Source organism: Pseudorasbora parva, chromosome 1 (genome assembly GCF_024679245.1).
Source record: "Pseudorasbora parva isolate DD20220531a chromosome 1, ASM2467924v1, whole genome shotgun sequence".
NCBI classification, from domain to species: domain Eukaryota; kingdom Metazoa; phylum Chordata; class Actinopteri; order Cypriniformes; family Gobionidae; genus Pseudorasbora; species Pseudorasbora parva.
The window spans coordinates 68,952,071-68,979,811 of NC_090172.1; the positions used below are offsets into that span (position 1 = coordinate 68,952,071).

At 41.5% G+C, this 27,741-nt stretch overlaps 1 protein-coding gene across 1 annotated transcript; it reads left to right on the forward strand.

The window, feature by feature from the left end:
• Positions 1 to 5,171: 5,171 nt before the first annotated feature.
• Positions 5,172 to 27,741, forward strand: LOC137081455 (uncharacterized). Its single transcript, XM_067447650.1, has 2 exons — positions 5,172 to 5,323; positions 26,514 to 27,741. The coding sequence occupies exons 1-2, from the start codon at positions 5,315 to 5,317 to the stop codon at positions 27,537 to 27,539; spliced, it is 1,035 nt and encodes a 344-aa protein (XP_067303751.1). The 5' UTR covers positions 5,172 to 5,314; the 3' UTR covers positions 27,540 to 27,741.

Consider the following 27,741-nt stretch of genomic DNA (forward strand, 5'->3'; position numbering starts at 1 on the left):
ACATGATTTTTCATCCCATCTCATATTTTGTCCATCGATGTACTGTATAAGTATACTATTCAGTGTATATAGTATACATAAGCTCAGTTTTGTTGTTATTGTGAATTTACTGAAATAAAAGTAGGCACTTTACAGTTTTCATCACTCTAATCTTTATGACAACTATTTTGAGATAAATCGCGCCGGCACACTCTACAACCGAACACCTGAATATGCGCTGTGGGATTACACATTTATGAATTGTTATATCAAAGTGTAAAGTAATAGTATACAAACTGAAAACATTATATACGTAGTGTTTTACAGTTTGATGTACAGATTGATTGATTGACATTCTAACGAGTTCAAGCTAATCAGCCTCTGTGTTTGAGACATTAGTCTTTTGTCTTTATACACTTCCTGATCATTTAGCATGACAAGCTCATGTTTCGAGTGATACGCCAGATTTGAGTTTGATGAATATGTGAATGTTTGGATTTCCTGCCGTTAGCGTCCTGTCCAGGACAGCCTGTGTCATTTCTACACTTCCTGTGAAGATTTCCCCCCCTCGTGACTAACCAACAATTTTGGCCAACCAAGCCTCTTCTAGATGACTATTAGGAGGCAGCCCTAGTATTTTGTTAGATTTACAATTAAAAAAAGGAAAAGATAAATTGGGTAATATTCAGTGTCCTCTAGAATGAGTTATTTCTGTTATTGTTCTACGTTCTGTTTCCAGACTCATCTTTCAGAAACGCCCAAGATATTAGAAAAGATGTCTCACTTACCCAGTAAAAGAGACAGAGTCCTGAAGAAAACCCTCATGTTCACTTCTCGATTCTTTCTGCTTTTATTTGAGCATTGGATGAAAGTTGTTCCTGGGGGAGAGAAAAAGAGAGAGAGAGTGAATGATGCAAAAGTTCAGCTTTACATACCAGTGTGACTTCAGTCAGTCGTGTCACATTACCATATTTCTCCTCCTCCGTTCCTATATTTCTCTCTTTCTAATTGACTGGAGCTGGAACATTTCTCAAACAAAAATAACAGAGTATTATTTGTCAAATAATTCATCTTTCATGCCTGTGTATAAACAAGCTATGTGATTAATGTCTTTAGTAAGTCATGGATAATGTCCACCCAGCCGGTTGTTATCTCAGAATAAACCCCTCCAGAGTGATCAGGACCCCGAGGCGAAGCGGAGCGTCACTCTGAAGGGGTTTATTCTGCGATAACAACCGGCTGGGTGGACATTATCCCGCTTATTACACGCCTACTAGTCTCAAATAAATTACACACTAAATATTGTCTTGAGATTAAATATTTTATTAGCTCTTACGCAAAGCTTCCGCGAAGAAAAACAGTTCCAGACTGCTTTAAGCCTTTATCTATTGCTGCTAAATGTTGAGAATGAATGCTGAAAGGGTTAGTTCACCCAAAAATGAAACCAAGCCTATGATTTACTCACCCTCAGGTCATTATAGGTGTTTATGACATTCTTCTGTCAGACAAATACAATCAGAGTTATATTTAAAAAGTCCAGGCTAACGTTAATCCCAGCAGTAGTTGGAGCTGTTTCTGAAGTCCATTAAATGCAGCTGTCCGTCAAATAACGTGCTCCACACGACTCCGATGGGTTAATAGAGCCTTCTGATTCCAATCGATGCGTTTGTGTCAGAAAAATATCCATATTTAAAACTTTATAAAGGAAACCCGCCTTGAAGTCTTCCATTGTAACCCACGGCTGTTTAAGCCACAAGATGACGCCAGCGTTAAGCACAGAAGTAGAACCGGTCAAAATAACTCGCAGTACCCGGATGAGCGGTGTGTGTTATCTGGAAATAACATACCGTGTTATTTCTCTTTAGAGCGCTCTTTAGATCTCTTTAGAGCGCTGCATTAACTATATTGTACTTGAGCCATGTAATAATTGATGATATCAATTACTAAAGAAAATTTGAAAATTATGCAGTACCAATCATTTAATAATAATAAGTTTAATTTATAAAGCGTCTTTCCCAAGTTCAAGGACGCTTCACAATAACAGCAGTTTAAACATTGGACATTTGGACATTTGCCCAGTCCAAGTAATTGAATGATTGCAGTTGCAAATCGAACTACATTTATAATACAACATGAAAGACATAAGTAACAAATTAATTACAGACGGCATGGTGGGCAATTAGAGTAGAGATGAAATAGATTATAGATAGTGAGTTAACATATTGATTGTGTTATGTCAAGTTAACAATTTCATGACTGATAATACTGACTAAACAAATGTGTTTTGAGTTTACTTTTAAACTCATGTAACGTGGTTGTTGTCCTGAGAGGCAGGGGTAGAGAGTTCCATAGCTTAGGGGCTGTAACAGAAAGACCTGCCACCCATAGATGATAAACGAAATCTCCGCTCACAGAGGAGGTCACAGCCAGAAGATCGGAGACCTCGAGGGGGGAGATACATTTATTTTATCCAAACCAAGTCAGGTTAACAATGGCACATTAACTTGTCATAAGAGACACCTACTAGTGCCAGGTGTAAATTGCAGAGAGTAACTATATCTCAGTTCTAACTAAAACTAACTGCCAAAACTCCAACAACTAAAACTTTGAAGTGAATGAAGACTGAGGCTGTCAAATAGCAAAATAACAAGATAAACCACTTGTGTTATCTATTTTATTTTCTCGAAGGCTGAATCTTTGAAGTGAATCTTTGAATCTTTGAATCTTTGGGGTGAGTCTTTGAAGTGAATGAAGACTGAGGCTGTCAAATAGCAAAATAACAAGATAAACCACTTGTGTTATCTATTTTATTTTCTCGAAGGCTATATACATTCCTGGATGTTGTTTGTCATCTTGAGTATTGCACCTGCCATTTTAAAGTGTTTTTTCTTTCCCATTTCATAGACACAGCAATATTAAAATACTTTTTTTTCACAAGGCATTTCACAAGACTCATCTGTCACAAGGGGAAGCTCTGTTTCTAATAGGGATGAGATAAAACACTGTAAACACTTTAAAATGTGCATATTAACATTCAGGCATAACATTATGACCACCTCCCTAAAATTGTGTTGGTCCCACTTTTGCTGCCCCATTGAGGCATGGACTCCACTAGACCCCTGAAGGTGTGCTGTGGTATCTGGCACCAAGATGTTAGCAGCAGATCCTTTAAGTCCTGTAAGTTGCGAGGTGGGGCCTCCATGGATTGGACTCGTTGACTTGTTTGTTCGGCTCATCCCACAGATGCTCGATTGGATTGAGATCTGGGGAATCTGGAGGCCGAGTCGACGCCTCAAACTGGTTGTTGTGCTCCTCAAACCATTCCTGAAGTATTTGTGCTTTGTGTCAGGAGCATTATCCTGCTGGAAGAGCCACAGCCGCCAGAATACCGTTTCCATGAAAGGCTGAACATGGTCTCAGCAATGCTTAGGTAGGTGGAGCGTGTCAAAGTAACATCCACATGGATGGAGGACCCAAGGCCATGTGTTCCCCAGGTAAGCCACACACACACACACCCGGCCATCCACGTGATGTAGAAGAACACGTGATTCCTCAGACCAGGCCACCTTCTTCCATTGCTCCGTGGTCCAGTTCTGATGCTCACGTGCCACTGTTAGTGCTTTCAGCGGGGTCAGGGGTCAGCATGAGCGGGGTCAGAGGTCACCCTGACTGGTCAGCAGCTATGCCGCCCCATACGCCTCAAACTGAGCTGCTCTGTGTATTCTGACAGCTTTCTATCAGAACCAGCATTAACTTCTGGAGCAGTTTGAGCTCCAGTAGCTCGTCTGTTTGATCATATTGAAATGTAGTTTCATGTTCGATAAATTTGAGATTTAACAGCTTTTGCTTAAAAATATGTTATTTAAAATTGATTAGACTCGCATATTATAAAAAACAAATTCAACAGGCTGATCAGATGGACATTTACCATGTTTGAAGCAAGTTTTGACAATATGCAAAGCAGTCAAGAGTTGATTAACGTAGGTGGACTTGAACTTTAAAAACAGTGTGTACTGACGTCTTTCTGTGGTTGAAAGAACATTCCTTCTGAAGGTCATTCATGTTTATTTGACACTATAAATTAACTAGAAGGAAGAGATTATCGATTCATGAGCAGCTTTAACTGAGGCGCTACAGTGACCTGTCATCACACATTAAAGAGCCAAAAAGCTGCATTTATTGTTTACATTTCTTGAAACAAGTTGAGACTTTGTTTCATATTAAAAGTAACCTGCTCTGTCCTGTCTGTAAGTGTGTTGTCAGTGTCCTATTTACTCAGAGTCACTGAAGAAAAGAGACCCAACAAGAGGAGTTGTTTTAATCCTCCTCTGCTCTGATTTTCAGACATTTAAAGTTTTCTTTTATCTTCAGTTGATTTAATCTAAGGCTGTGGCTGAAGTCAGTTGTAGCTCTTGTTGTGTTTTTTTTCTTCAGTGACTATTCTTGTTAACATTAATTCCCACACTGTACTCATAGTACTGAGTCTGCTCTCGTTGGGGTTGATGAGCTCAAGGCTAGATTATTGTAATGCTCTACTGGGTGGTTGCCCTGCTCGCTTAATAAACAAACTCCAGCTGGTCCATGATAGATAGATAGATAGATAGATAGATAGATAGATAGATAGATAAGATAGATAGATAGATAGATAGATAGATAGATAGATAGATAGATAGATAGATAGATAGATAGATAGATAGATAGATAGATAGATAGATAATTGTAATGCTCTACTGGGTGGTTGCCCTGCTCGCTTAATAAACAAACTCCAGCTAGTCCAAACCGCAGCAGCTCGAGTTCTTACTAGAACCAGGAAGTATGATCATATTAGTCCAGTTCTGTCAACACTGCACTGGCTCCCTATTAAACATCGCATACATTTTAAAATCTTGCTTATTACTTACAAAGCACTAAATGGTTTAGCTCCAGTACTTAAGCGAGCTCTTAACCCATTATACTCCATCACGTCTATTGCAGTCTCTAAACTCTGGAACAGTCTTCCTAGCATTGTTCGGGAAGCAGACACACTCTGTCAGTTTAAATCTAGACTAAAAACACATCTCTTTACTATGGCATACACACAGAACATTATCAATTTATATTATTCACATCAGTTTAATGATTGTTCGGCTGCATTAACTCGGTCATCCGGAACCGGGAACACTTCCCATAACACCTGATGTACTCGATACATCTGAAGAAGAACGGCATCTACGCTAATGCTAGTCTCTCTGTTTATCCCGAGGTTTACTGTAGTCGGCCGGATCCGGGCCATATCCAGATCAGATGGTGGACCTGCATCTAGACTTGACCAACACATCCAAAGCAAGTTTCGACAATGTACATGGTGAGTTTTCTTGGAAGTTGTTTGCTTAGAAAGCCATGAATATAATTTGCTTGTAAATGTTCCCAAATTTCTCTCTGTACCGGCATCTTTGGGTTTGGTGTGTAGCGACGCCAGCAACAAGGCCAACATTGTGAGTTTTAAACAGGGCCGTCGCTAGTGGGGTGAAAGGAGGTGACGACAAAATCCCGAAGTTATACTATATAGGCCCCTGTTCTGTGAACAATTCTAATATTTGTATTAGTTGTATGCCTGAGATTTTAATAAAAACCACAAACATGGTTAAACAGGTTAAAGAAGTTTTTCAAGTATCTGCTCCTCTCCACTCCCTACAAATGGTTTGGTTCGTTTTAGTATTTATAAATTAAATCAGTCAGTGACAAACATTAGATCATTTGACCCAATACAATTTTAAGTCCCACCCCAAAAGAACCAATGGGAGTTGAGGTGGCAGCTGAAGTTAACAATGAACTTGTTGAAAGAACAGGAGACTGACTGACTGGCTGACAGGCTGAAAATGTTGGGGAAAAGAAAACATAAAATCAGGGTACCAGAAATGCGTTCAAAATAACAAGAGGGAGGACCAGGAGATTTGCTTTATCCCAGTCGATCAAGACGTTCTTTAAGATCATCATTACCGGCACCGCGGCACGCACCGCCGTCAAATTGATCAAATGATTACGTGGTCAAAATCCCCGTCTTTTTACGCTATTGTAAATAGAGTTTATTTGTATAACGCACAGAAAAAAACTGTCACAACATATAATAATAATAATAATAATAATAATAATGCGTTCGATTTATATAGCGCTTTTCAAGGCACTCAAAGCGCTTTACATTGAAGGGGGGAAACTCCTCAACCACCACCAATGTGCAGCACCACCTGGATGATGCGACGGCAGCCATATTGCGCCAGAACGCTCACCACACACCAGCTGATTGGTGGAGAGGAGACAGAGTGATGAAGCCAATCAGGATATGGGGATTATTAGGAGGCCATGATGGACAGGGGCCAATGGGCAAATTTGGCCAGGATGCCGGGATTTCACCCCTAGTCTTTTTCCGAAAGACATCCTGGGATTTTTAATGACCACAGAGAGTCAGGACCTCAGTTTAGCGTCTCATCTGAAAGACGGTGCTCTTTGTCAGTATAGTGTCCCCATCACTATCCTGGGGTGTTAGGACCCACACAGACCACAGGGTGAGCACCCCCTGCTGGCCTCACTAACACCTCTACCAGCAGCTACCTGGTTTTCCCATCCAGGTACTGACCAGGCTCAGCCCTGCTTAGCTTCATATGTCACAAGTATTATGCACCTGCCGGCTGTTAATTAATTGTATTACAGTCAAGAAACTGTAGCCTAATTTAATAATATATTATACAGTTACATAGTATCTTTATATAAATTAAGTAATTCTTATACATTTATTTATTTTTACTTTTTGATTGTATTATTATTTAACAATTTCTTGGTTTGTACTATCTTCTGTTACATATAGACTGTCATAGGGACTAGGTGTGGCATAATCTGACTCACAACTCCATACCAAAGATGACATGGAGGGAAAGTACAGAAGATACTCATTGGGTATATTAACTTTATTTTTTTGTATTTAGTATTCACATATATTTTAACTGAACTGAATTGGAAAGTATTGGCTTATTCTTGATACTATTTGAGTCATGGTATTTGTTGTCTACAGAGCCTCAACTCAGCAAATGCATGAACGTTAAACGTTAAGTAAAAAACTTCATTTACATTTATCTGTTGTGTTATTTTGTAATTACCCTTATTAGGTTACATGTGGGCCTCCATTCTCATATATTGTACAGTATATGATTTGGGTGGTGGGGGCCCAAATCCTCTTACTACAGCCCTGGTTTTAAGCTAATATATATGACATATATATCAAGATAAACCTACATTAATCTGGCAAGAATCTTATTTATTCCTAATACTGACTGATTATAGTGTCCTTTTTTCTTTTTCTTTTAGATAGACTTGGCTTTCATTTGAGTAGGCAATGAATCATTTGAATAGGCAGACCAATCTTTTGCCTACAGTATATGCAAATAATCATTTCTTTGGAAAGAAGCTAAGAAAATGACTAAATGTAGATGAGATGTTGTGACATGCTGGTGGAAGGAAGATGGACAATCTCACGCACTTGTACAAAGTGTCAAAAATGAGCAGCAAAATACCAAAGAAGTTGATTGAACAACAGGTTTTACCAACAATATTGGACATGTCTCTCCATTTCTGTTAAGACTATTAAGTTTACTAACTGTTTTTATTAGGCACTGTTCTTTTCTGCATCCATCACTGACCCATTTTTGGGTTGGTACACATCAGTTAAAGGGATCCCCTGATGTTGAGACTTGTATGGCTTAATAGAACATAAATTATGTGTCTTACTGAAATATGTAGTAGAAAACCCATGAAAGAGCTACGTTATTTAAAAAATCGATTTTATATTTGGATCATGGGCGGCGACATTTTGTTTGCCTTCTAGGGTGATGACGTAAAATGGTTGCACTCGGCAATCAACTGGCGTTACCCGTAGCTATTTTACCACAACGCAACTCGAAAATTGTTTCAGAGTTAAACAAAACCAATGAATTGCTTTGTAATTGTACTTAAAACACACTCAAACATACATGTGCACACAAACTCTCTCTTACACAGACTCACACACACACACATCGGCGCGAACACACACACACGCACTGCGTGCGCACATACATCATCCTCATTCACTATTCCCTGTGTTGAGAACAAGGCCCCTATCTTGCACCCAGCGCAATTGACTTTGTACACCGCCGCATGTGTCATTCCTATTTTGCACCCGCGCAAAGCACGCTTTTCCCTCCACAGAAGCGCGTCGCTAAACTAGTGAATGCACTTGCGCTCCCTGGGCGGTTCAGCGCAAAAAAGGAGGCGTGTTCCGGCGCAAACAATCCCTGGTGCTATTTTGCTGTTTCATTAAACAATTGCACCACTGACCAGAAAAAACCTGGTCTTAAGTCAGCGGCGCGTTGTTCATTCTGCTATTTTAAGGGCGCATGCTTGACCATAATGTATAGCGTGCACAACGCGCATACACTTTGCTCATGTAATCTACACAGATGCAACAGTTATTTTTGCAAATCATAAATTGTTACACTAAAAAAATATTAACACATGAGATGACGGAAATCATTGTGGTGTGCCACGAAGATGAGAAAAAATAGGCATAAATCTAGCTTACAAATTATTCAGGCTAATTGTATTAATTAAGGATCAGACCTGTTTGCCCAATAGTGGCAAGACATACAGTCTTGTTCAAAATAATAGCAGTACAATGTGACTAACCAGAATAATCAAGGTTTTTCGTATATTTTTTTATTGCTACGTGGCAAACAATTTACCAGTAGGTTCAGTAGATTCTCAGAAAACAAATGAGACCCAGCATTCATGATATGCACGCTCTTAAGGCTGTGCAATTGGGCAATTAGTTGAATTAGTTGAAAGGGGTGTGTTCAAAAAAATAGCAGTGTGGCATTCAATCACTGAGGTCATCAATTTTGTGAAGAAACAGGTGTGAATCAGGTGGCCCCTATTTAAGGATGAAGCCAACACTTGTTGAACATGCATTTGAAAGCTGAGGAAAATGGGTCGTTCAAGACATTGTTGAGAAGAACAGCGTACTCTGATTAAAAAGTTGATTAGAGAGGGGAAAACCTATAAAGAGGTGCAAAAAATGATAGGCTGTTCAGCTAAAATGATCTCCAATGCCTTAAAATGGAGAGCAAAACCAGAGAGACGTGGAAGAAAACAGAAGACAACCATCAAAATGGATAGAAGAATAACCAGAATGGCAAAGGCTCAGCCAATGATCAGCTCCAGGATGATCAAAGACAGTCTGGAGTTACCTGTAAGTACTGTGACAGTTAGAAGACGTCTGTGTGAAGCTAATCTATTTTCAAGAATCCCCCGCAAAGTCCCTCTGTTAAAAAAAAGGCTTGTGCAGAAGAGGTTACAATTTGCCAAAGAACACATCAACTGGCCTAAAGAGAAATGGAGGAACATTTTGTGGACTGATGAGAGTAAAATTGTTCTTTTTGGGTCCAAGGGCCACAGGCAGTTTGTGAGACGACCCCCAAACTCTGAATTCAAACCACAGTACACAGTGAAGACAGTGAAGCATGGAGGTGCAAGCATCATGATATGGGCATGTTTCTCCCACTATGGTGTTGGGCCTATTTATCGCATACCAGGGATCATGGATCAGTTTGCATATGTTAAAATACTTGAAGAGGTCATGTTGCCCTATGCTGAAGAGGACATGCCCTTGAAACGGTTGTTTCAACAAGACAATGACCCAAAACACACTAGTAAACGGGCAAAGTCTTGGTTCCAAACCAACAAAATTAATGTTATGGAGTGGCCAGCCCAATCTCCAGACCTTAATCCAATTGAGAACTTGTGGGGAGATATCAAAAATGCTGTTTCTGAAGCAAAACCAAGAAATGTGAATGAATTGTGGAATGTTGTTAAAGAATCATGGAGTGGAACAGCTGAGAGGTGCCACAAGTTGGTTGACTCCATGCCACACAGAAGTCAAGCAGTTTTAAAAAACTGGTCATACAACTAAATATTAGTTTAGTACTGAACCTACTGGTAACTTGTTTGCCACGTAGCAATAAAAAATATACTAAAAACCTTGATTATTCTGGTTAGTCACATTGTACTGCTATTATTTTGAACAAGACTGTATATATATAAGGACATCTGAGAAATTGGTTTGTCCGTCAAGAACCAGGAAAAAAAATCGACTGAAAAACTGAAAAATCTGTTTAACCGACGCTATTTTGTGTGGGTTTCTCCATCCCCATACAACACAACTTCTCTGTCTTTCACTGCTCTACAAGAACATCCGTCTCCTCGGCTGTGAACCGCTCCTGGCGTGCGTCTGGTAAATACGCCATAATAATAGCGATCCATAATGGAACTTGCGCAGCTGCTTTTAAAGGGAATGTTGGATGCCGCTCTGATTGGTTTATTCACGTTACGCCCAAACCACACCTATGAATAATGAAGCTACTTCAGACCAACCCATTTTAGATTTGCGCCGGGCGCAAGAGCCATTTATCCCGCCGGGAAAATAGCAACAGCGCAGAGACCCGCCCACAAAGTTACTTGCACTTCGCGCTTTGACACTTGCGTTTCAGATCGTTAAAATAGGGCCCCAAGACTGTTGATATGCAGTAGATTAACTGTAATACCTACTGTGACCAGCAGAGGGAACTATCTAGGTAGGACCATGGGATGGGGGGCCTGAGGAAGAGAGGCAGGATGTTTTGGTGATGATGTTGGTTCGTGCATTAAAGTTTGAGCTCAAGCTCAGTGAATTAAAACCTCAATCTTTAAACTTTTATCTTTAAGACACGAGTAACATTGCCTACTTTTGTTCACTAATACAACTTAAAAGAGTGAATGAAGACGAGTGCGTGAAGTCGGACAGCTGTTATGTGTAAATCGGCTGTACACTCGTTATTGCGGTGCAACGTGAGACTGAATGACTGCACTCAAACATGTCCACTATGGTGTCGGACAACACTACACATGGCCGTCCCTTCAAATAATGCCCTATTTAAGGGTATAGGGGGTCGATTTCAGATTCAGCCCCTGTCGTGGAGAATGAGCAGCCCAATCCAGCCCAATCCATCTCGATTGAGACAGCAGTCAGTGTGTGCGCGCCCGCCGATCTGTTTGTGACTTTGGTGTAGGTGATCTATGTTTGAGTGTGTTTTAAAGTACAATTATAAAGCAATTCATTGGTTTTGTTTAACTCTGAAACAATTTTCGAGTTGCGTTGTGGTAAAATAGCTAGTAGGTAACGCCAGCTGATTGCCGAGTGCAACCATTCTACGTCATCAACCTAGAACGCAAACAAAATGTCGCCGCCCATGGTCCAAATATAAAATCGATTTTTTAAATAACATAGCTCTTTCATGGGGTTTCTACTACATATTTCAGTAAGACACATAATTTATGTTATATTAAAGGGGCGGTGAAATGCTGTTTCATGCATACTGAGCTTTCCACTGTTAAAGACTTGGATTCCCATCCTAAACACAGACAAAGTTTCAAAAACTAATGTTGGACGTTTGATGGAGTATTTCTGTGTCAAAAATACTCCTTCCGGTTTCTCACAAGTTTCGGCGAGTTTTTTTCGAGTATGGGTCTACTTGACGTTAAATAGAGCGGAAGGTCCTTGTATGGGCTGTACGGGCTCTTCTCCCGGTAGGGTGCGCGCGCGCGTGACTAGAGCACGCTGTAAACAGTCTCTCAGCTGCAGATCCAGTCGTCCGTGAACACTTATGTGGCACCGCGCTCCACTTTATTCCTATGGGTGACGTCGAGTGACTTCGACTCTTCAGCACAGCATTCCGGGAAGGCAGCGCTGCATTTGAACCGATTTGAACGCAGAAATGACGGGAAGCTTGACAACATCGTTTCAGTTGCGTCTCAAAATGGATTTACACGCCACTGCTGTCACAGGACTTTACCAAATCATACCAAAGAAGTGTGTTTCTGACGGAGCGGTCCCAGCGATAAAGCTTCGACGGTGAGTTAACTTAAACTGCTTCAAATGTCTCTGCTATTGGCTACCGTCGCATGAGTAAACATCAGTAAACGGCACGATCGCGTGCTTCGTCATTCAAATGCGCTAACGGTTACTCCATTGTTGTTCTCTGTATAACGTTACAGTATTCTGACGTGCAAAACCGTTTTGCTTGCTACTTCTAAGGTCTAGTCGCATACAATAGTCCATAAACCGAATCATGTCCTCATACTCTGCGAGTAAACACACAGAAATGTGGAGAGGCCATTAAATACAGTAACTTACATACCACAGAGACGGACGTCCTGCTGTTGCCGTTTCTCCTGTTCAATTTATTTCTCCCTCAGATTTGATTGTGGATCATTATCTGTATTAGCTGAGATAGATGGGTTTCTCCACGCTTGAGGACGTCACCGCTTTGCGCGCTTGTCATTCTTTAGCTCCGCCCACACGATACGCCTCCAGGCGCTCGTTTTTTTCCGGAAAGACTCGGTACAGCCTATATTTCTTTTATAAATATGATAAAACTAAAGACTTTTCGGAGATATGAAGGATGCAATACTACTCTATAGGTACTCAAGATTGACATGAGATTGACTGAAACTGAGTGTTTCACCCCCCCTTTAAGCCATACAAGTCTCAACACCAGGGGATCCCTTTAAGAACCACTGATATAGCAATTTCACTGTTTACTTGAACATGTAAATCATTTTATTTTGCATAATTCTTCAAAAAACAAATATACAAGTGACTTTCAGCAGTTTCTGCACTTTCATTAAAAAATAAATTAAAGATGTTTAAATAACTCTCTTAGCTATTGATAGACATTTCACTTGGTGGCATCACACATGTGGCCATTACATTAACAGTTTATACAAATTCTCATCAGCCTTTTTAGGTATCAGTACATTTACAGAATACATACACAAAAACACACACTCAGACACACAATCTTTCTCACACAGATTAAATAAATGACGTATTTCCCTCTAACGTGTTGGATTCATCAGGCATTCAGGGCTCATCAACTAGTTCTAGACAGCAATAGACACGTCCATGCATCATCCTTACAACAGAACAACTGCAAGAATCCCTGATAGAATTATCACAGCAGCTGAAAAGACAACAAAAACAGGAGTAATTAAAGTACATCCTATACTATCTCAAATAAGAGTTTAAAAAGCAGTGCTCACTGCAGACTTAAATGATGTCCAGCTCCACCTCTGTAAACCAAGTGTGCCAAACACATCCTTAAAAGTGAAGCTAAACTGGCTTGAGTGCTTCCCCCTGGTGGCTGGTCCCAGTATAGCTCATAAACCCTGCCCCGTCCATGTATTCTAATGGGACGTGAGACAATCAAATTACACATCAAATGATGGTTTCTGCCATTTTAGAGTTTTTATCACGCTGATGTAAGTTCAAGTGTTGGTTTTTTAAAATAAGTTTGGGTTTATTTAGTTATTCGATGCTGTAAAAATGGTGATGTGACATCATGATTGACAGCTGTTATCACTTGAGACAGCAACAGACTTTTTTGGGGGGCTGGAGATCGAAGCGTTAGCTTTAATTTCTACATTTCCATAACTGTTTATTTCACAAATAATATCATGAGTTGTTCTGCTGTAATCTGTGCTAACAGATACTGTGGGAGTGTGGGCGAAGAAGTAGTTGTATTTATATAGCGCCTTTCCTAGTGCTATACAATATATTTGCACACCCAAATACACATTACAAGCACAGGCCTTATATAGCCACATTATTTAAAATACATATTAAATAGATACGCTTTTAGCTGAGACTTGAATGTAGACAAAGATTATATATTACAAAGTGAGAAGTGAATTACATAATTTAGAAGCATTAACACTAAATGAGTGTTTTTTTTTGTTTTTTCTAACTACTTCCTGCTCTCTCCTGCACAAACGCAGGTCCCAAATCAGCACATTTCAGACATCAGCGGCTTTACTTTTCTACAATGGGAGATAGTAAAGGGGTGAAAAGGAGAAATCCCGCACACTATCAACTCGCAATTAAAAAGATTTATTGTTTCATTGCAACGTTTCGATCTTTCGATCTTCCTCATGCTTAAGGAAGATCGAAAGATCGAAATGTTGCAATGAAACAATAAATCTTTTTAATTGCGAGTTGATAGTGTGCGGGACTTCTCCTTTTCATTTGATGATAATAGGACTTTTTTGTCCTGCTCTCCTACGCACCTATCACACACAAGTGTGCGACGTTTATGTGATAGATAGTAAAGGGGTGTCATCCATCTTTTTTGCAGTCTATGTTGTGGACCTAATGACTGGAAATTAAAGCTCCACCCATTACATCCAGAGAGGCGGAATTGGACAACAAGCGCCACCTATTGGCTCTGCTGAGAGCAGCCTCTCCATTGCCTTTATGTTTTAAGTATCAAGTTCAGGATCATGCAGTATCAAGTTCTTACCCTGAGAAGCCGCATGCTGTAGGGAGTTGCTCCCTCCTTTAGTAGTTTTTGCTATAGTAGTTGTAATAGACGTAGTAGAAGTAGTAGCAGTAGTACTAGAGGTTGTATTTGTAGTGGGTGTTATAATTGCAACATCTGAGCTGTTATTGTTGGTTAGATCAACTGCCGAAACTGTAGTCATTCGTGTTGTTGGAGACCCCATAGTGCCTGAGGAAATGGAAATCAAGAAAAGAGGAAATGGAAATCAAGAAAAGTTTTAATTTCCTTACTTTACTTTTGATTTTGTCTTCTAAAAAAAAATCTCTTCAAATATTTTGATAATAGCCTCGCTCTCACCATTCGTATAGTTGCCAGTGAAGAAGAAGAGATAAGTGTTTGTGTTTGCCGCTCGGGTGCTGCTGTTGAGACCTGGAGCTATGAAAATGCACTGAATCTTTGTGTTGTTCAAAAAGCCACGGAAGGATCCCGGTCTAAACTGCAGGACAAAGGAGAAAAATATGTTTAAAAATAATGCTGTAGGGAGTTGCTCCCTCCTTTAGTAGTTTTTGCTGTAGTAGTTGTAGTAGACGTAGTAGAAGTAGTTGGGGACACTAAAAATATGATTAAAGTTATTCAACTTATTATACAAATAAAATGTATGAATTAGGTCTTATTTAATTCTATAAACTATAATACTGATCTGCCAACATTGTCGCTATATGATAAATTAAAATAAGCTGATAACATCACTGTTTTCTCCAGTACGGCTGTACAGTCAAATCTAATTTTGTCGCAATATTATCCTGTTTGACACTGAAGCTGCTCTGACACAATCGTGATTGTAAAAGCGCTATATAAATAAAGTTGATTGATTGATTGATTGAAGTAGTAGTAGTAGTACTAGAGGTTGTATTTGTAGTGGGTGTTATAATTGCAACATCTGAGCTGTTATTGTTGGTTAGATCAACTGCCGAAACTGTAGTCATTCGTGTTGTTGGAGACCCCATAGTCCCTAAGGAAATGGAAATCAAGAAAAGTTTAAATTTTGTTACTTTACTTTTGATTTTGTCTTCTAAAAAAAAAAAATCTCTTTAAATATTTTGATAATAGCCTCGCTCTCACCATTCGTATAGTTGCCAGTGAAGAAGAAGAGATAAGTGTTTGTTGAGTTAGGGTCAGGTGTGGTGGTGTGGGTCAGTTTAAGGGTAAAGTTAGGGACAGGTGTGGTGGTGTGGGTCAGTTTAAGGGTAGAGTTAGGGTCAGGTGTGGTGGTGTGGGTCAGTTTAAGGGTAAAGTTAGGGACAGGTGTGGTGGTGTGGGTCAGTTTAAGGGTAGAGTTAGGGACAGGTGTGGTGGTGTGGGTCAGTTTAAGGGTAGAGTTAGGGTCAGGTGTGGTGGTGTGGGTCAGTTTAAGGGTAGAGTTAGGGACAGGTGTGGTGGTGTGGGTCAGTTTAAGGGTAGAGTTAGGGTCAGGTGTGGTGGTGTGGGTCAGTTTAAGGGTAAAGTTAGGGTCAGGTGTGGTGGTGTGGGTCAGCTTAAGGGTAAAGTTAGGGACAGGTGTGGTGGTGTGGGTCAGTTTAAGGGTAGAGTTAGGGTCAGGTGTGGTGGTGTGGGTCAGTTTAAGGGTAGAGTTAGGGACAGGTGTGGTGGTGTGGGTCAGTTTAAGGGTAGAGTTAGGGACAGGTGTGGGGGTGTGGGTCAGTTTAAGGGTAGAGTTAGGGTCAGGTGTGGTGGTCTGGGTCAGTTTAGGGGAAAGTTAGGGACAGGTGTGGTGGTGTGGGTCAGTTTAAGGGTAGAGTTAGGGTCAGGTGTGGTGGTGTGGGTCAGTTTAAGGGTAGAGTTAGGGTCAGGTGTGGTGGTGTGGGTCAGTTTAGGGGAAAGTTAGGGTCAGGTGTGGTGGTGTGGGTCAGTTTAAGGGTAGAGTTAGGGACAGGTGTGGAGGTGTGGGTCAGTTTAAGGGTAGAGTTAGGGTCAGGTGTGGTGGTGTGGGTCAGTTTAAGGGTAGAGTTAGGGTCAGGTGTGGTGGTGTGGGTCAGTTTAGGGGAAAGTTAGGGTCAGGTGTGGTGGTGTGGGTCAGTTTAAGGGTAGAGTTAGGGACAGGTGTGGTGGTGTGGGTCAGTTTAAGGGTAGAGTTAGGGTCAGGTGTGGTGGTGTGGGTCAGTTTAAGGGTAAAGTTAGGGTCAGGTGTGGTGGTGTGGGTCAGTTTAAGGGTAAAGTTAGGGACAGGTGTGGTGGTGTGGGTCAGTTTAAGGGTAGAGTTAGGGACAGGTGTGGTGGTGTGGGTCAGTTTATGGGTAGAGTTAGGGACAGGTGTGGGGGTGTGGGTCAGTTTAAGGGTAGAGTTAGGGTCAGGTGTGGTGGTGTGGGTCAGTTTAAGGGTAGAGTTAGGGTCAGGTGTGGTGGTGTGGGTCAGTTTAAGGGTAAAGTTAGGGTCAGGCGTGGTGGTGTGGGTCAGTTTAAGGGTGAAGTTAGGGACAGGTGTGGTGGTGTGGGTCAGTTTAAGGGTAGAGTTAGGGACAGGTGTGGGGGTGTGGGTCAGTTTAAGGGTAGAGTTAGGGACAACTGTGGTGGTGTGGAACAGTTTAAGGGTAAAGTTACGGACAGGTGTGGGGGTGTGGGTCAGTTTAAGGGTAGAGTTAGGGTCAGGTGTGGTGGTGTGGGTCAGTTTAAGGGTAAAGTTAGGGTCAGGTGTGGTGGTGTGGGTCAGTTTAAGGGTAGAGTTAGGGTCAGGTGAGGTGGTGTGGGTCACTTTAAGGGTAGAGTTAGGGTCAGGTGTGGTGGTGTGGGTCAGTTTAAGGGTAGAGCTAGGGTCAGGTGTGGTGGTGTGGGTCAGTTTAAGGGTAAAGTTAGGGACAGGTGTGGTGGTGTGGGTCAGTTTAAGCGTAGAGTTAGGGTCAGGTGTGGTGGTGTGGGTCAGTTTAAGGGTAAAGTTAGGGTCAGGTGTGGTGGTGTGGGTCAGTTTAAGGGTAAAGTTAGGGTCAGGTTTGGTGGTGTGGGTCAGTTTAAGGGTAGAGTTAGGGTCAGGTGTGGTGGTGTGGGTCAGTTTAAGGGTAAAGTTAGGGTCAGGTGTGGTGGTGTGGGTCAGTTTAAGGGTAGAGTTAGGGTCAGGTGTGGTGGTGTGGGTCACTTTAAAGGTAAAGTTAGGGTCAGGTGTGGTGGTGTGGGTCAGTTTAAGGGTAAAGTTAGGGTCAGGTGTGGTGGTGTGGGTCAGTTTAAGGGTAAAGTTAGGGTCAGGTTTGGTGGTGTGGGTCAGTTTAAGGGTAGAGTTAGGGTCAGGTGTGGTGGTGTGGGTCAGTTTAAGGGTAAAGTTAGGGTCAGGTGTGGTGGTGTGGGTCAGTTTAAGGGTAGAGTTAGGGTCAGGTGTGGTGGTGTGGGTCACTTTAAAGGTAAAGTTAGGGTCAGGTGTGGTGGTGTGGGTCAGTTTAAGGGTAAAGTTAGGGTCAGGTGTGGTGTTGTGGGTCAGTTTAAGGGTAAAGTTAGGGTCAGGTGTGGTGGTGTGGGTCAGTTTAAGGGTAAAGTTAGGGTCAGGTGGGGTGGTGTGGGTCAGTTTAAGGGTAAAGTTAGGGACAGGTGTGGTGGTGTGGGTCAGTTTAAGGGTAAAGTTAGGGACGGGTGTGGTGGTGTGGGTCAGTTTAAGGGTAAAGTTAGGGTCAGGTGTGGTGGTGTGGGTCAGTTTAAGGGTAAAGTTAGGGTCAGGTGTGGTGGTGTGGGTCAGTTTAAGGGTAAAGAGTTAGAGTCAGGTGTTGTGGTGTGGGTCAGTTTAAGGGTAGAGTTAGGGTCAGGTGTGGTGGTGTGGGTCAGTTTAAGGGTAGAGTTAGGGTCAGGTGTGGTGGTGTGGGTCAGTTTAAGGGTAAAGTTAGGGTCAGGTGTGGGTCAGTTTAAGGGTAAAGTTAGGGTCAGGTGTGGTGGTGTGGGTCAGTTTAAGGGTAAAGTTAGGGTCAGGTGTGGTGGTGTGGGTCAGTTTAAGGGTAGAGTTAGGGTCAGGTGTGGTGGTGTGGGTCAGTTTAAGGGTAAAGTTAGGGTCAGGTGTGGTGGTGTGGGTCAGTTTAAGGGTAGAGTTAGGGTCAGGTGTGGTGGTGTGGGTCAGTTTAAGGGTAAAGTTAGGGTCAGGTGTGGTGGTGTGGGTCAGTTTAAGGGTAGAGTTAGGGACAGGTGTGGTGGTGTGGGTCAGTTTAAGGGTAGAGTTAGGGACAGGTGTGGTGGTGTGGGTCAGTTTAAGGGTAAAGTTAGGGTCAGGTGTGGTGGTGTGGGTCAGTTTAAGGGTAGAGTTAGGGACAGGTGTGGTGGTGTGGGTCAGTTTAAGGGTAGAGTTAGGGTCAGGTGTGGTGGTGTGGGTCAGTTTAAGGGTAGAGTTAGGGTCAGGTGTGGTGGTGTGGGTCAGTTTAAGGGTAGAGTTAGGGACAGGTGTGGTGGTGTGGGTCAGCTTAAGGGTAGAGTTAGGGTCAGGTGTGGTGGTGTGGGTCAGTTTAAGGGTAGAGTTAGGGACAGGTGTGGTGGTGTGGGTCAGTTTAAGGGTAGAGTTAGGGACAGGTGTGGTGGTGTGGGTCAGTTTAAGGGTAGAGTTAGGGTCAGGTGTGGTGGTGTGGGTCAGTTTAAGGGTAGAGTTAGGGTCAGGTGTGGTGGTGTGGGTCAGTTTAAGGGTAAAGTTAGGGTCAGGTGTGGTGGTGTGGGTCAGTTTAAGGGTAGAGTTAGGGTCAGGTGTGGTGGTGTGGGTCAGTTTAAGGGTAAAGTTAGGGTCAGGTGTGGTGGTGTGGGTCAGTTTAAGGGTAAAGTTAGGGTCAGGTGTGGTGGTGTGGGTCAGTTTAACGGTAGAGTTAGGGTCAGGTGTGGTGGTGTGGTGTGGGTCATTTTAACGGTAGAGTTAGGGACAGGTGTGGTGGTGTGGGTCAGTTTAAGGGTAGAGTTAGGGTCAGGTGTGGTGGTGTGGGTCAGTTTAAGGGTAGAGTTAGGGTCAGGTGTGGTGGTGTGGGTCAGTTTAAGGGTAGAGTTAGGGACAGGTGTGGTGGTGTGGGTCAGTTTAAGGGTAGAGTTAGGGACAGGTGTGGTGGTGTGGGTCAGTTTAAGGGTAAAGTTAGGGACAGGTGTGGTGGTGTGGGTCAGTTTAAGGGTAGAGTTAGGGACAGGTGTGGTGGTGTGGGTCAGTTTAACGGTAGAGTTAGGGTCAGGTGTGGTGGTGTGGGTCAGTTTAAGGGTAGAGTTAGGGACAGGTGTGGTGGTGTGGGTCTGTTTAAGGGTAGGGTTATGTGTAAGGGAAGTGCCAACTGTGTGATTACAAATGTAATACAGAAATTAATTACAGACATAATTACATGCAGGTATTTTTTAAAGTGTAAGTACAATCCAAAAACATGTTTGTACACAATAAATACATTGTATTAAATTGTTAATTACAATGATAGTACATAGTAGTTAAGGCCACCTAATATAAAGTGGGTCCAAAGGTGGCTATCATTTATTTTCAGTCCTGTATATAAATATATATATTTAGTTTACTTATTTATTTAGAATCAACAAAGGACTTCAACAAAAGAGATGTGATCAAGAGATCACATGACTCAAGCTGGACTTCACCAAAGTTTGCTTTAAAAAAGGACCTAAAACACACACACATAATGTCACTCTCTAACGTTTAGATCAGTGGATCTGATGGGTCACACAGCAGGAGAAAACAAATATAAATGCAAATAATCATATAATTATGCATTTTTCAGGATTTTTAATATGAATAGCTTTTGGCATCAAAGGCAGTGTGTCTATAATATCAGAACAGAATTCTGGTGAAAATTAACCTGTCACTTAATATTAAACAGATACAAATTGGACAGATCCTAAAAAAAATATCAACAAAACTACACAAAGTAAAACAAAATGTGACCCAGATGACATTAAATACAGGTTCACTTGCAGTGAAGATGAACATGGTTTAGTGTCGACCACATGTGTGTTTTATTGACTGCTGAGATCATGTGTTATCAATGAAGTAATTTAAATATTTCAACACCGTTGGACCAGATCTTCTGCATAGACCTCCACCTCACACAGAGAGAGAACCCTTGAATCTCCAGGAATGATCAGATTCACATATCGACCCTCCATAACGTTACAAGTGTAGGTGGACGAAACACCAGCTGGAATCTTAGAAATCACAGCACATCTACAGAGAGACAGAGAAAACTTCATTTAGGCTTTATTCTTTCTGCACTTGTGTTTTCAGCTTTGAGGAATCAGGGATTTCTATGGATATTAAGCCCCTGAAAGAGGGTCTCACACAGGATTGTTGTTGCCGTTGTTCTCCAAAGAGTTTCCGATCCGAATCTCTGCTCCATTTATTAGTTCCGGACAGCAGTCTCGTCTGTTAGTGATGACTACTCTACTAACTCTGTAAGTATTACGCAGATCCAGCCTCCACCACGGGTTAGTTTGACTAGCGGTTGATGAGCATGCTAACTGTGGTTGTGTGAAACCTGGATTGAAATCAATGGCCTGTTCAGCGATCCAGCTGCCATATGTTGATGACTGTGTGACGCTTCCTCTTGCTGCCAAATTACCTGTAAAATAACGGTATCAAGATATATTTGTGACCCAGGTTGGCATAAGTCGCAATGAGAATTTTTTTTTATTTTTTATAATTAATTATTCTCTATTAAAGAACCTCCAAAATTATGCATGATTTGTTAGAATCAGACAAAAAATAATGAGCTACACCAATTTGAAGTCAAAAAGTCAGCAAAGTTAATTTTGAGAAAATTCAAGTTAGTTTTCTGAAGGTTGCAAAACAAAATCACTTAGCAACCATACCTTAAAATCCCTGGTAATAACCCCAAATTTGTCTCACACCAAGTCAAAACCAAATATATATAGGAACAATATATATTCAACTTTTTTTTTCCTATGATAGTATAATTGTTTGATTAACATTAATCGAACAGAACACCTATATCATAATACCTGGTGTACTGCACGGGTCTAATATAATGATACACATCAGATGCTTTTCCCCAACAGTAAAACAAATATTCTCTTAACACATAACAGATAATATTTGCGTGAATACTCAACAAGACAGATATTTTGAAAAACTGTAATTCTGTGTATATCGGGATCGGGTACTGATTAAGAGGCATCTTTGTGTGCACACTTCAGATGTGTCAGTCAGTGTGAGGAAGATAATTTTGTTTACTTCAGCATCTGATTGGGCTCCCAGACGAGACCCATGACGTCAGTCTGACGTAACTTTAAATGTGTCTGACTGTTGGCCGCAAATTTAGTTTTATTGACTGCTAATAGTATTATAATCAGTAAAGAAATCAATAATAAATTGACATATTTCAACATAGTTTGTTTATTCAGACCTTCTCCATAGACCTGCACCTCACACAGAGTGAGAAACCTTGAATCTCCAGGAATGATCAGATTCACATATCGACCCTCCATATCGTTACACATGTAGGTGGACGAATCACCAGCTGGAATACTAGAAATCACAGCACATCTACAGAGAGACAGAGAAAACTTCATTTAGACTTTATTCTTTCTGCACTTGTGTTTTCAGCCTTGAGGAATCAGGGATTTCTATGGATATTAAGCCACTGAAGAGGGTCTCACACAGGATTGTTGTTGCCGTTGTTATCCAAAGAGTTTCCGATGTGAATCTCTGCTCCATTTATTTGTTCTGGACAGCAGTCTCGTCTGTTAGTGATGACTACTCTACTAACTCTGTAAATATGACGCAGATCGAGCCTCCACCACGGGTTAGTCTGAATATTGGTTGACGAGCACGCTAACGATGGTTGTGGGAAAACACCTGGATTGAAATCAATGGCCTGCTCAGCGATCCAGCTGCCATAGGTTGATGATTGTGTAACATTTCCTCCTGCAGCCAAATTACCTGTAAAATAACAGTATCAAGAATATTTTTATTTATAAGATTCATTCAAGCATTCATGTTTACTTTATTTTAGGAATGCATTTCTACCAGATCTGTCTGGTTCTAGACTATAACTACAATATTAAAAACAGCTGGAATGCAATCAGAATGGCTTCAAAAATGCATATGCCCCTGGAAAAGAGGTTAGACCAGGTTGAATTACCTGGATAAACCACATAGACTTCCACCTCAGCAAGAGTCAGAATCTTAAAATTTCCAGGAATAACCACAAATACATATCGTCCCTCCATCCTATTACACGAGTAGCTGTAGGAAGCTCCTCCCGGGATACTAGAAATTACAGCACATCTGGAGAAAAACAATAGAGTGAGTTGCTTTTGCTCATTGCCAATTGTATTTTCTTCTCACCAAATTAAATTAAATACTGTATATTTTATGATTTGATATTTGCCCCAACTTATGTACAATATGATATTTTGATAAAAAACTTAAAACGTGCAATTATTTGCCATGCAAAAAATCTTGCGTAGCCAAGTCAACAAGGGAGCGCTGCTGTGCATATGTGAAAACAGTACGTTTTGCCTTTAAATACAGCACTTCCTTTGTTGAACGCTTGTAGTGCCTAAATTGTTTGGCGTGCAGGTGGTTGTTGGTCTCTGGAAAAACTGGAGGTCTGTACAGGCTTTAAACTGAAGCCTTAAACTGGACCATACCCATGATCATTTAACCTGACCCAACTATTACATTTACATGTTTAGCCCGAACCAGAGGTCCACTACATTTTTTCCAGCAAATACATTTTTTACAATATGTTGTATTTAATGTTGCTTGCAATGGTAAGCAAATACATTAACAAACAAATATGCAGCGGCAGCCCTATCAGCACAGCAGTAAGAGAAAAAGAACACCTGTTCAGCTGGCTCGTTCACAATGGTAAATCTGGCTATCCAATGGCTGGCTTCTTGCTGTATATCCTCTCAGTCAGGGAGAAACAGCATGCAGAGCTGACAGAACTTTGGCCATATGCTGCAATATGCATACAACTTTTAGGAATATGCTTATGTTTTAGGAATAAGCTTATGTAGTGTCTGGATTTAGATTTTTTTCAGTTCAACCATTCAAGATGCCACTCACGAATGATGGCCTGGTGAGGACTGTCTGACGTCACAGGTCTGCATTGGCACTTTAGGCTCTTGTGCCACAAAACAACCATGTTAAGTGTGATGTACTGGTCACCCTCTAGTTCCCTTTGAGCCTGGTAAAATGGGCGAAGAAATTCCAGCAAGAACTCCAAGACATCTGGAGATATTTAGTTGATTTTTTGGCTTTCCCTGTGGCTTTCAAGTTTTTCTTGAAGCTCAGCATAAACCTGCTTAATTCAATCCAAGGTTAGGAACACCATGTTATACCTGGTGTCTGACATTTGCCTGACAGTTGTTGATAACTGACTTATTATAACCATTTGCTTGACACATCTCACAAGTGCCTTTGATGTGAGAATAGTCTGTGTGACCTCTGGTGCGCTGTCTCGTGGTTCAGCAGAAGGTTGTGAGTATCAAAAGAGTGTTTGAGAACTGTTATCAACATAGTCCTGACAATCCAGCCAAGGATATGGCGTGAGTGCAGCAATGCTTATGTTGCTCTAAAACCTTTATATACCTTTCAGCATTCATAGTGCCTTTCAAAACATGCTAGCTGCCCATAACGTATGCACATATGCACCCCCATACCATCAGAGATGCTGGCTTTTGAACTGAGAGATGATAACACGCTGAAAGGTCTCCCTCCTCTTTAGCACAGAGGACACGGTGTCTGTGATTTCCTATAAGAATGTCAAATTTGGAATCGTCTGACCTTAAAAACACTTTTCCATTTTAAATTATCCTTGACCCACAGGACACGACAGTGCTTCTGGATCATATTCACATATGGCTTCTTTTTTGCATTATAGAGTATTAGTTGGCATATGCAGATGTTACAGCAGATTGTGTTTACCAAAAGTGGTTTCTGGAAGTATTCCTGGGCCAATTTTGTAATGTCATCATCATCTTCTACTTATCTTTGGCTGGGAACTCTCCACCAACCTAACGCAGGCAAACCACCCTTTTTGACTGAGAACCATGGCCTCTAACAGGAAGTGCTGATTGTGAAGCGTCACAATCAGGGCGATGAGTGATGTTCATCCTTCAAAAGTCTTCAGACTTGTCCCTTAAACACAGAGATTTCTACAGTTTCTCTGAATCGTTTGATGATGTGATGTACTGTAGATGATGAGATTTGCAAAGCCATTGCAATTTAACGTAGAGGAACACAGCCACAGCCTCTGCATATCTTTACTTCTGAGAGACTTTGCCTCTCTAAGACATGTCATGTTGGTACGTACCCATCTTCGGAGTTTATCATCCACAAAAACCGGGGCAGATACGGGTGGTATTTGATTCCAGCGTGCAACACCAAGGTATTTCTCTGAACAATGTGCTTCTCTCAGGCCCTGACCTAAACAACTCCCTGTTAGGTGTGCTGCTACAGTTCAGGAAAGATCTTGTTATGATTATGGCGGACATCCAAAATATGTTCTATGGTTTCCTGGTTAAAGAAGATCATAGAAACTATTTGAGATTCCTCTGGTACAGAGACAGTGACTTGAGCAAGGAAGTGGTAGAATACCGTATGAGGGTACATGTTTTCGGGAACAGCCCTTCTCCGGCAGTGGCCATATACGGTTAGTTGCACAGCAAGGTGAGCAAGAGTACGGAACTTACACTTCGCACTTTGTCAATAGGCATTTCTATGTAGATGATGGTCTCATGTCCTTTCCCACAGAAGCCGAAGCAATTGATCTGCTCAAGCGTACTCAAGAATCGCTTTCTAAGTCAAAGGTCAAGCTCCACAAAATAGCCTCAAACAGTATTGAGGTGATGCAAGCTTTCCCATTAGAAGACCTGGCCTCTGACCTCCAAGATCTGAATTTTGGGAATGAGAATTGGCCCACACAAAGAAGCCTGGGTTTATACTGGAACATTAAAATGGATACCTTCACCTTCAAAGTCGCAACTAATGACCAGCCCTACACTCACCATGAAGTGCTCTCCACTGTGAACAGCCTTTTCAACCCCTTGGGCTTGGCGGCACCAGTGACGTTTCAAGGCAGAGCGCTGTTGTTGGAGAAGAAACATGCTCACTTGACTCATGAGGTACTTTGCACACTGATGGCAGAGGTGTCCGCAATCATAAATGCTAGACCTTTGGTTCCTGTCTCACCAGATCCCTATTCTCCATGCATACTCACTCCAACAATGCTTTTAACCCAAAAGCCGAGATTGTCTGTCCCATTCGAAAACTACGCTGAAAAAGATCTCCTAAGGTGTCAGTGGAGAAAAGTACAAGTTTTGGCCAACGAGTTCTGGAGCCGATGGCAAAAAGAATACACTCCAACCTCAACTCAAGTGGCACAAAACTCACAGAAACTTGCATGCTGGAGATGTTGTGCTGTTGAAACACGTTTAGTCCCCAAGAAATGACTGGCTTTTGAGCTTAATCACATCCGTCTTCCCAAGCAGTGACTGAAAGGTCCGCAAGGTAGAGGTTAAAACAACATCAGGTGGTAACGTGAAGACATTCTTACAACCTATTTCTGATGTGATCTTACTGCTAGCCAAAGAGGACTAAGTAAGAGTAGACAGACTGTTATAGTGGCATAATTCATGCCAAGCGGCGAGTGTTCTTCCACCTTAAGAGGCTGTGTCGTTTTTAATGGACATTTGCAGTCATAAATATTTAGTTTTGTATGGTTTGTTTTGATATTCTGTTAAGTTTCGATTTGCCTGCAGTGATTGTATAGGTTTTATGAGAGGACTTTTATTATGATGTGTCTTCACGAGCAACGCAGAGTGAATAGCAGGAAATAACAAGCTCATGGTGCAGTGAAAGCCAACATACATTGTAGCTGATTCATTCCTCCTTCTAAACACTGTGGAAATCATTGGCTGTAAATTTGTCTAAATAATATATATATGTCTGTAATATATTGTAGGAGTTAAAACGTCCTGCACTAAATGTTGAAATCATTAAAGGAGCAAGACGCTCAAATCCTGGCTCTTGAAAAGAGTTTGGCTAGCTGTTCTATGTTCACGCAAGGAAGCAAAAACATACAGAGAACAGTGTACTAAAACATACCTTTTATAGCTAATCATCTTACAGATCTGATATCAATGAATTAGGTTCTAGATGTTCTCCCATCTGAATCTAAATTTGTCTTTGCGTTCCAGATTAAGGACCTTCTGCACCTACTTCAGGGCCTCATCTGTGCATTCCAGATTAAGGACCTTCTGCACCTACTTCAGGGCCTCATCTGTGAATTCCAGATTAAGGACCTTCTGCACCCACTTCAGGGCCTCATCTGTGAATTCCAGATTAAGGACCTTCTGCAAATACTTCAAGGCCTCATCTGTGCATTCCAGATTAAGGAGCTTCTACAACTACTTCAGGGCCTCATCTGTGCATTCCAGATTAAGGAGCTTCTGCACCTACTTCAGGGCCTCATCTGGGCATTACAGATTAAAGACCTTCTGCACCTACTTCAGGGCCTCATCTGTGCATTGCAGATTAAAGACCTTCTGCACCTACTTCAGGGCCTCATCTGTGCATTCCAGATTAAGGAGCTTCTGCACCTACTTCAGGGCCTCATCTGTGCATTACAGATTAAAGACCTTCTGCACCTACTTCAGGGCCTCATCTGTGCATTCCAGATTAAGGAGCTTCTGCACCTACTTCAGGGCCTCATCTGTGCATTCCAGATTAAGGACCTTCTGCAACTACTTCAGGGCCTCATCTGTGCATTCCAGATTAAGGAGCTTCTGCACCTACTTCAGGGCCTCATCTGGGCATTACAGATTAAAGACCTTCTGCACCTACTTCAGGGCCTCATCTGTGCATTGCAGATTAAAGACCTTCTGCACCTACTTCAGGGCCTCATCTGTGCATTCCAGATTAAGGAGCTTCTGCACCTACTTCAGGGCCTCATCTGTGCATTACAGATTAAAGACCTTCTGCACCTACTTCAGGGCCTCATCTGTGCATTCCAGATTAAGGACCTTCTGCACCTACTTCAGGGCCTCATCTGTGCATTCCAGATTAAAGACCTTCTGCACCTACTTCAGGGCCTCATCTGTGCATTCCGGATTAAAGACCTTCTGCATCTACTTCAGGGCAAGCCATCGCTATTGGACTGCTTATTCAACCACGTGGAACGTAAATATCACTTAATGAAACTTCTTTCCAGAGAGGTAATGTAACTGAATCTAGTTAAGAACAAATTATCGTTTGTTTCTTAATTTGATGCATAATAAGGTTCTTCATCTTAGTTTTAGAGAAACAACAGTTTATCTTTTTAATAAGATAATGCAACACTTCCATAGTTACACTCAACTTAATCACATGTATTTTATGCACTTTATTCTTTTATCATTCATAGTATTCATTTGGTAGTTGTATTAG